Raw genomic sequence first — 10,563 nt, forward strand, 5'->3', positions numbered from 1 at the left:
CACTGAAAGCTTTGCAAAGGAGTCATAGTGAGCTAATAGTACATAAATCAATAAATTCAAATGTAATTCAAATGTAAAAAAAGAGTTGTTTGATGATTAGTGCTAATTGTTCTCTCTCTGCAACATTTCCATGAAATAAAATACAATATATTTTAATTTCAGATAGTTTATGTAACACATTTTACATCCCAGAAGTCTATCATTCTGGTAAACAGCTTTTTCTTTCACTTGTTGCTAATCTTATACCTGTGAAATTTGGAGTTGATCCAGTGTTATATCTGAAGGCTCCAGAATGAAGACAAGCTCACTGAGTTACAATTTTGAATTTTCTGCTACCTGTGGTGGAACAAATTGTTTCTTTTTTATACTCCCTCTGTGTTTATTCCATTAGTAACTAAATTTCAGATTGTGAAGTCTTTTTCTTCTGAATGGGGATGTTGTTGAACTCTGTATTCTCTGTTGCAAAACTCTTGAGTCTTCTTACCCCATTACTGCATTCATGGAGAATCCTGCTCAGGTCCAGGCCACAAAATCTTAATGTTGTGAGGAGCAGCTATGCCCTGCTGCCACAAGCCATGAATCTTTTGAATCTTTTTTTGTTTACATGTGTTTTAGAGAGAGTAAACTGTCCTCTGTATGTGGTTGCTGACTTTCCAGTTTAGGTGGTTTGATATAGAGAAGCTTTTAGGGGCTTCATAATGGGAGGTACCCTAAGTGGAGATGAAAAGTCTTAATAGTCAGCAGAGAGGTAAGTCTTGGGCCTCAGAAAGCATAAGGAGGAGTACCCCCTGGCAAAGTACTGCTGAGCAAGCAGCTCAAAGCTGACAGTAGCTCTTTTGCATTTGCCTTCCTAGTCTGACTGAAATGATTATTTGACTTCTTTTTTTCCCCAATAGGTTCTTCCACAGTATTTTTTTATCAACCTCTGTAATAATTTCTGGTGGGGGTTTCTGGGATGCCCTTCTCAGAAGGGAAACACTTGTCAGACAAAACACAGAATTTAACCGTAATTCCTACATCATACCTAAGATATGCTGATGCACATTTTGGTCTACAACCTTGCTAATTCTGTTCTGAGGAGAGATTGTTAGCTACTTCATGTTATTTTCCTATTGATAACTAAATGGAGTTGCTTACAAAGTCTTCCAGTGTCCGAAACTGAAGATTAGGACTGTAGAAATAAATTTCTGGAGATTTTACACAGGAGGAATTATCCATGATTCATGAATTAGAAGAGGAGCTGCTAATGGAATGTATTCAGAAAGGAATTTCTGCATGTTTGCAGGTGCTCAGCAAAGATTTTTATGTGTGCCATTTCAAACTCTAGGAATTGGATACCATGCTTATAAGGGTAGTATAAGGATCAAATATAGCCTTCAATTTTTTTTTTTAATTTACTACAGCTGTTTTGAGTTCAGTTATATTACATGTCATTTTACCAACCAAGATGAATTTTTCTTATTTTAGAACTTCTGTGGAATTCAAGCAAGAGCCTTCCAAGCAAGTGGTTGATGAATGCGAAGTTTTCAGGAAGATTCAAGGTTCGTGTCTACCAGAAGGCATTAATTTTTAATTTCTGTATCTCTGTCTTTACAGCTCAATGCAACGAACAATAGTAATATTGTAAATTAAATTAAACAAAATATATTTATCAGAATATTTATTAGAATCTGATATCAGAATATTTATTAGAATCTGATACCAGAATAAATAATTAATAAGGATATTTTCTGCTTTCACTTTCTTTAAATACACAGGCTGGCTAAAGATCATGGAGACAGTACAGAATAATTATGAATGCAATTGAAATGTTAATCCCTGTGTTGACATAATCTGTGAAAAAAATGCTGAAGCATAACACTGATCCTGTGCTAAACTGGCATTAAATTAAAAAGAGTTATTGGCAAAATGCACAAAGACAATCTCATTTCTTCAGTTAATTTTGTGCTAGATTCTTCTTTGGGCCATTGTTTCTATTCACAGCTGGTTTTTGATAGTCTTTAATATTATGTTTATTAAAATATGTGAGTGCAATTGAGTCGTACATTCTGGACTAAAATTTTACCGTGTTCCTGCCTACAGTCTTTAGGACAAAGGCATAGCTTTATGTTTAAAATTATGGAAAGATGTTTATGCAGTGCTGTGTGTTCTATTTGTAATCTGTGGTCAGCAAAAATGGTTGAACTCAACAGCTTCCATCGTGTTGAATCTCCATTGTTTACTCTCATTAGCTTAACCTGTTTTAAGTAGGCACTCTGGTCACTAAAATCTGCTTGGACATTGTTTATAAAAAGTGTTAGAATAAAAAATGTGGAATGTTTTAAAATCTTCTAGCTATTTCATGTTTTCCATAGCATAATAGACTCAAAAATTCATTGCTCTATTACCTGACTACATCTAAGGTTTGCTGGTGTGGCTTGGAAGAAGGCTATGTGTATATACTTCAAGACATCTTTCAGCATGTGTCTGCATTTGAACTTTAATGGAAAAAACTTTTGTCTTTGTCCTCCCCTATTTGCTGTGTAATTGTATATACAGGTAATCTGAAGATATGTTAATAGCAGATCATTTCCGTTCACAGAGTATGCTGAGGAACTCAGACAACCCTAAAGTAAACCTGCCACCTAGAGATTTTGATAAGGCTGTAATTTTTACCATAGAAATCATTCTCTATCTTTTGGAATTATTTTGCAGAATTACTTTACATTTGTTCTTGTTTCCAGACATATTAAATATGTTTGTACAATGAAGGAGGAACTGTGTGTCCTATAATGGAATGTTTGGCATTATCACAGTAGTGTTCCTACATTGCTTTGTATGTTGAATCATGGTATGTTATCACTTCTAACAGAAGTACAGTTTTATAATCTGAGCACATAAAGGGTGATATCCGTTCTTCCTTTCCTGCTGTGATCTCTTTAAAAATTGTTTTAGATGTTGGCTGGTGCTTTATAGGAATAATACTCACATGTTAAATAACTCATGGTTCCATTTTGAAGTGACATTCACTCATGTTCTGGTTTGGTTTGGTGGGTTTTTTGGTAGTGGGGGAAGGGCCATAGGAGTGGCTCCCCTAAGAAGCTGAGAAGCTCCTCCTGCTCCAAACCCAGCCAAGGAGCCATTAGAGGGACAATAGATGTGCCTCAGCGAATATCATATGAAAGAACTGATACAACACCTGAGCAAAGAAGGACTTGCGGGGCGGGCAGAAGAGCTGTGCTGGAGGAGAAGAGCAGTGCTGGTGGTTGGTGAGGAAGAAGGAGAAGAAGGTGCTCTAGCAGGAGTTTCCCTGCAACCCATGGCAAGATGGCAGCTGTCCCCCTGCACTCATGGAGGAACGTGGTGGAACATTCCCTGAAGGTGCCAGGAGGGGTGAACTTGGTCAGTGGACTTGGATTTTGTGGCCAGAGGATTTGCTGCCAGTGGACTCTGATTGCGCAGCTTTGGAAGACCCTGGCGCCAGGGGAGTTTGTTCCCGAAGCAGCCCGTGACTCTGTGGGAAGCCCAGGCTGGAGCAGCTCCAGACCTCATGGGAAGGACTCATGAAGGAGAGGTTCGTGGAGGACTCTCTCCCATGGGAGGGACCCCACGGGGAAGCAGGGGAGAACTGTAAGGAATCCTTCTTCCCGAGGAGGATGACGCAGCAAGAACCAGCAGCCTGTGAACTGACTCTAAACCCCATCCCCTGTCCCCCTGTGCCGCTGGGGGGAAGGAGGGAGAGAAACTGGGAACAAAGTGATTTGGGCCCAGGAAGAAGGGAGGGGTGGGGTAACATATGCAAGCCCTGCTCTGTGTGTTGTCTGTGTCCTGTGTGTGTTTGATTAGTGTGAAATTATTATTATTTTTTCCCCAAGTTGAGTCTGTTTTGCATGGGACCTTAATTGGTGAAGAACTCTCCTTGTCCTTTGTCTCAATCCACAAGCTTTGTCCTCCTCATCGCAGAGTGTGTGTGTGTGTGGGGAAGATGAGTGAGTGGCCATGAGGCTGTTCTTTTGTTGTCGTGTTGGGCCCAAACCACAACATTTATTGGCAAGCCAGGCAGGAGAGAGACAAGGAACCATGACAACTCATTAAAGATAAGGGAGTCTGGATGTGTGGATGTGTTATTTTAACCAGCAGTATTGTAAGTAGTTGTGGTTTACTTTTATATCAACTCCATAGCACGTGGCCAACTTCAGGTAAACATTGTGCCTTTTATTTCTCTTAAATTTTCAGGTATACTTAGAGAGCCACTGAGGAAAAGAGGAGTTCGGGTTATAACTGGCTTAGGAAAGTATTTCCGACATGTAGACAAAAACAGAAGTGGTTTTCTCTCTCAGGCAGACTTTAAAGAAGCTCTCAAAATATTTCATTTAGAAATACCTGAAGAGGTAAGTCTAGCTGAAGCTGTAATCATGGGTATTATCTTACTTTAATTTGTGAAAACACTTCTTTTCTTTGCTTAAATCTGGAGCTTAATAGCTATTTTTTGCAAGCTTTTATCCTCCTTCTACATTCAGTCCTATGTGAAATTCTTAAAAGTAAGAAAAAATAATAATAAACTTTAAAATCTTTTTGCCTAATGAAGAAGCAAGTGGGATTGCAGTAATCTTTTTTCTTTTTTTTTTTTTTTAGCTGTTAAAAATAATGTATATGATGCTATTGATTTATCTTTTTTTCTTGGTTCTTATATATTATGTTCTAAAAATAGCCCACAGGTATCAAAACTGCAAATAATGTGAATTATGGTCATTTAGTGACTAATGATGAGCTCACATTATTTTGATGAATCTTGGAGTAATTTTTTATTTGGAACTTGTTTGGTTTTGTGGTTTTTTTTGTGAGAATACTGTAATTTCCTATTACAGCAAGTGCTTCATTCTAAGACATAGTGAATAATAAAATATTTTTAAATTGCAGGACTTTGAATCTTTGTGGGTTATTCTTGATGATAGCAAGAGTGATAAAGTCAACTATGGAGAATTTACTCGTGCTGTATTTGGAGAAATGAATGAATATCGGAAAGCATTTGTAAGAAAAGTAAGTTTTGTTGCAGATATTCTAGCTGTAGATATTTTGTGGTCTAAATTTGGGCTTAGGTATCTGTCATGTTTAAGGGCATGGTTTAAGGGTTAATGACTTTAAACAGAGAGTAGATTTATGTTAGACATTAGGAAGAAATTCTTCGCTATGAGGGTGGTGAGACATGGAAACAGGTTGCCCAGGGCAGTCGTAGATGCCTCTTCCTTGGAAGTGTTCGAGACTAGGTTGGATGGGGCTTTGAGTAATCTGATCTAGCAGGAGGTGCCCCTGCCTGTGCAGGGGGTTTGGAACTAGGTGATCTTTAAGGTCCCTTCCAACCCAAACCATTCCATGATTGTGTGTTCTGGTTGTTGTTATTTTACTATTTGTTTTGTTTTGGTTTTGGTTTGTTTTCCTTGAATTGTGCATCTAATAATTGACTTTTTAAACTTTCAGATCAGTTTGTTGAAGTAAATATAAAATAGAATACTGTTTGCTGCTCCATTGTTGAATTAATTGATTTTGAACTCTACAATTAATTCCTTTATTATTTTGAATTCTTGCACATGAGTGCTATTCTTACCATTCAGTTCAGTATATAAAGTGTCTAGCACCCTTAAACTATCTCTTTCAGAAATCTGATTCCTTGTTTTGGCAGATCACTCTATCTATTGGCAGACTTTTTTTTTACCTCAGTGTCTGAAATACAGGCAATAATACTTGCTTCCTTTGAGACCTGCCTTACATTTATGAGACTTCCTGTATTTCAAATGCCTTTATTTGTATGTCTGTAATGTAATGTGGAGCTGTTTGCAGTATGAAACATTGATTAAAAAACAGCCAATAGAGTAGTGACTGGATACCTAGATCAAGAAAAATTGGACACAATTTCATACTTTTAATCCTGGAGGATCTGACTCTTCTAGCCTTACGTATCAAGTGTGTGTATTTCAGTAAGCTGAAATGGAAATGAAGCTATTAGCAGTGCTGAAGAGGCTGTGTTGAGGCCTGTCAGAATGACACAGGAATCTTAGTTGTTGGAGGAGGCAGAAGGAAAGCAGCTCAACTTCCAATTCTAAGGATGAGCTAGAAATTTTAGAGAGGAGACTCAACATTTTTTTGAGTTGGTGAGGGGACCACATTTGATGTGGAAGCTGTTGAGATAAAATAATAATGAAATTCCATAGTCTAGAATAATTTTCTAGTATCTGGTGGATAACATAAAATAGGTAAATTGACATAATCCATTGCACAAGATCTAAAAATATGCGCTAGGTAGTTAAGGATATTTAATCTTTATATCTTTCCACTGTTTATTTGGTTTTTTCCCATATATGTTTATATGATTTTTTTTTTCCCCTTTTTAGGCTTATATGAAACTAGATTTCAACAAAACTGGGAGTGTGCCTATGGTAGATATCAGGAAATGTTACTGTGCAAAGAAACATCCTCTAGTATTGGCAGGTAATTCACATGAATAAAAATATAAATAAATCTGTAATTATTGAAGTAATCTTATTAGCAGAGATGCCAGATCCAGAAACTAGTTACAAATGGAAACCGTTCTCATATTGGCTTAGACGAGCTGTTGCAGAGAACTTTTTTTCCTCTGATGACCTATGGTGTGTCTAACTGGAACATGACTATAAATAGTAATGGAGTTCATATACACAATTTTAATACTTGCATTTTATCAAGCTAGAGATACTGCATATATGCAGAGTAGTTATTTTTCCTACCTGTGTAGCACTACATTTAAGTAGTTAGTTCTCAGCTTTGGTGTGCAAGTTATCCGTGACACATAGGATAATAGTAGTTTTCACTGAGGAGGATACTCTCATTTTCCTATTACTGTTTTCCATCAAAATATGCAAGGTTACTGGCTGAGATGGAATGTACTCAACACTTGAAGTTCCTTATGAATAAATTATCCGTTTATTTCTGGGACAGGATTGTCATCCCCTACAGGGGAACTGTTGGTATCTTCATTATTTTTTTCAGGATTCTCAAAAATGTTTCAACTCTGCTGTTGGAAGAGTAATAAAAGTTTGAATACTTGTATGTCAGTTTCTAAAATGGCATCTTCGTGTACCAAACTGGTCATTAGGAAAGTCTCCCTAGTGTTCTGACCCTTTCTGTTTCACCTATGAACTATATGACTTTTGTATTCCCAGTGATTTTAATGGTAACACATGAAGATACATGGTGGTACAGAGATGTTGTTACACATGCAATTTTTTCCAGTGCTACAATGGTATATTTTTTCAATATTTAGTTCTCAATGCTATGAAATCACCTTTAGTATAAACTTTATTAAGTTGCTAAAACAAACCTGTGAATTGCAGAGCACTTTTTGAATGCAAACTTGCGTCTTAAGGTTTTCTTAGAACTTGGAACTTGTATTACATTAAACAGACACTTTATTACAAGGTAACTTCTGAATGAGCAAAATTTTGGTTTACTAATGGATATTCAGTTTTTGCAGTCATTTGAACTAAAAAAATGTTCCTGATCTCATAGTTGTTGAAATTCACTGTGGCTTCATACTTCAGTTGATATTTAATGCTATCGTGTGCTATTAAAGTAGAATGATTCCTGTAGCTGGTATTAAGTGAGCCATTGACTCATTTTGAACTTAGAACAATGAATTTCTTCAAGAAAAAATATTTTCAAGCTAAAATTTAGAAGTTTCTTGCCTGAAATATATGAAATACTATATATTCACTGTTCTTGTAAATGTATTTAATGGAAAAATATACTTTCATAGGCAAAGCTACAGAAGAAGAAATTAAATCATCCTTTCTAGAAACACTAGGAGAGTCCTGCAGCAATCCCAATGAAGTGTCCTATTCTGAGTTTGAAGATTACTATGAAGGATTAAGTATTGGAATCATGGATGATGATGATTTTGTTAATATCTTGAGGAATCCTTGGGGAATTTAGAGTGGAAGACAACAAAAAAGAAGAGACATTTTCTAAACAAAGAGGGAGCCAAATAAGGGCAGATTTAGTCTTGATGTGCATCACTTGATAGTGTCTTAAACTAATTTCAGGGACTGAAAATTGTAGATGCTTTCAGAATCATACATGGCAATTGTCTTAGTGTCTGTTGAGCCATGCTAAAATATAAAATATTTATTTTATAAATATAAATGCTGTTAATTCCTTTTATTTGGAAATAATAAAGACTGTTCCCCATACCCAAAGGCATAATTTGATACTAGAATCAAGTGGCCTATTTTAAAATAAGAGGGAATTACAAACTAAAATGCAAGAATAGATGCAAGATACAGTTTAGTTTTATGATGCATTGTGAAAAGCTTTGAATTTAGATTTGTATAAAGATTAATTGTAGCTTTTCTTCAGAGTTTTCTTCTTATAAAAAAACCCCACACGTTTATTCTTATAACATTCTTTGTCTCATTTCTTGGTTCTTATGCTGGTACTTAGCCTGCAAAGAGAGCAAGTCATCCTTTTCCAATTGTGAGGATGTCTGCAGTACTGAAAGCACAGAGGTGTTCACACCAATTAGCCTTTGAACTCCTGTGTGGACCATTTTGACTGATCTGATTTTTTCATCAGGCATGTGAAGCTGAACATTGAATCACACAGGTTTTACTAAGCACACATATATTATATAATGCACTTCCTCATTCCTTTCTTTTGCTAAGTGGTTTTCAAAACAAATAATTTATATTTAAGTATCTGATTTCTGTATTTTCTGTTGCTATGATTTTTTAACTAAACCTTAGCAATGATATCCTTCTTCAAACTGATAGACAGCATTTCCTATCTACTTTGAAAATAAAAACCAGAAAAAAAGCGCCTCTGTCACAACAAAAATGAAATAATGAATTGAAATATTCCTTGCTATTTCAAATATTCAGCCAGATACACTTTTCAATATAATGTATGTTGTTAATTCTGTAAAATTATTTGTGTTAAGAAATAAAAAATGTATTATTATTAATTACATAGAGAGAAAGCCTTCAGTTTCAATATGTCTGTCATCTAAATTAACTGTATGTTGAACTGCATTCCTTAGAATATGCAATAAAAACATACTTCTTTCCTCTGTGCTTATCTGCCTGGTTTTGACTTTGTATATAAGTCTAATATATAAGAACCTTCCTCTGAGACAGAATTTGTGTTTCATAAGAAATTAAGGGCAGTGCTGACATGAGGGTCTTTGATCCCTGTGTGGCAGACTGGTTTATTCTGGATATAGCACTTTGTGTTACTGTGGTGTCATTGTCTGTACCCTGTCCTCAAGTGTAACAAGAATCGTAGTTTCTACTTTATATCCTCAGGTGTGGGATTTTGGGGGGTTCTTTTGAGGCTGCAAAAGTTTGTATGTCTTGATTTACAGAGAAAAGGCAATACTGTCAATGCTTGTTCTAAGCAGGAATTCTGAGGTGTCTCATTACGATTTTCTTACTCCCAGCTCCTGCTGGAATTTCTCTTGCTGGAAAGATTCTGTAATTACTGGTCTTGGAACTAGTGATTCTGAGAAGGGCGACTTCAGCTGGTTTTACAGGAAACTGCTTGTTAATGTGTCTGATCAAATAAGTGAAAAATATCAAGTGGCATTTTTATTAGTTTTTCAAAGGGTCACTTATTCTGTTTAGACTTGTTCAGTTAGGAGAGTTGTACGAGTGGAAAAAATGGTAGCTCAGTTTCATAAATGTGAATGTGAAATGGGGTATTGACGTAATTATTTTTGCAAGTCTTCAATGTTTTTGCAGTGCTTTTAGGAAGATTATTTCACATTATTCTACAGAAGAGAAAAATAGATGACAAGTGGATGTATCCTTAATGGACCTGCTATCAGCAGAGGTCTGCTGAAAGTAAGCATTCTTTATTTTGCTCTTACCACTAAAATGAGGTGCTGTTATAAAAACATTATTTCCATAGCTTTGATAGTCATGTTTTGGTTTTTTTTTTCTTAATATGAAGTCAGATTCTCAACAGGGTAATCTACAATAAATTCTAAAGGTCAGAAATTTTCTGAAGAGACAAGTAGGTACTCTGATAATTATGTAAAACATGGTAGGTATATAATTTCTATTAATTATGAGGTCAAATATGCATCGGTGGATGCCTCAAAATGTCAGGTATGATGTCAGGTGAGTTTTTAATGGAGTTCACAAAAGTATTTTTCCATCTGCTCTGTTTTTCATTGTCCAAGCTTAAGACGGTAACAAAGAATTAAAAGCAACTTCTACCCCAGGCTGGCCTACCATGCTTACAGTTAGTAGAAAAACACAGAAACTGTATTCAAACCAGAGTCTGTCATGTCTAGCTTCTTTTCATTAACAGTGGTCTCAATGCCCGGATTATTTGCATTCCAATTTGCTCTTCTCTTTTCCATGAACCTGAATCCTTTTCTTTGAGCAATGCTTTGTAGTTTGAAACTTTCTGGAGGTGTCCGCTGGGGTTTGCTGCCTTTAAGTGTGTTTCAGACAAAACTTGGTTGCCTTTCTCAGAATTGCCCATGTGTTCTGAATTATGATATGTTCTTAGTTAAAAGTGCTTTTCTCAGAGAAGTGGGCTGGCTGATTT

At 36.0% G+C, this 10,563-nt stretch overlaps 1 protein-coding gene across 9 annotated transcripts in view; it reads left to right on the forward strand.

Annotated features, from left to right (window-relative positions):
• CAPS2 (calcyphosine 2) overlaps positions 1–9,074 on the forward strand; it is a 32,775-nt gene extending 23,701 nt beyond the window's left edge. For all 9 annotated transcript variants that reach the window (XM_051631735.1, XM_051631742.1, XM_051631773.1 and 6 more), the window contains 5 exons: positions 1,468–1,541; positions 4,216–4,370; positions 4,900–5,019; positions 6,369–6,465; positions 7,769–9,074. In XM_051631735.1, the coding sequence (XP_051487695.1) occupies positions 1,468–1,541; positions 4,216–4,370; positions 4,900–5,019; positions 6,369–6,465; positions 7,769–7,944 (622 nt within the window). In that variant the 3' untranslated portion in view covers positions 7,945–9,074. The remainder of the gene's footprint in view (positions 1–1,467; positions 1,542–4,215; positions 4,371–4,899; positions 5,020–6,368; positions 6,466–7,768) is intronic.
• The last annotated feature ends 1,489 nt before the right edge of the window (positions 9,075–10,563 follow it).

Source organism: Apus apus, chromosome 1 (assembly GCF_020740795.1).
Source record: "Apus apus isolate bApuApu2 chromosome 1, bApuApu2.pri.cur, whole genome shotgun sequence".
NCBI lineage: Eukaryota > Metazoa > Chordata > Aves > Apodiformes > Apodidae > Apus > Apus apus.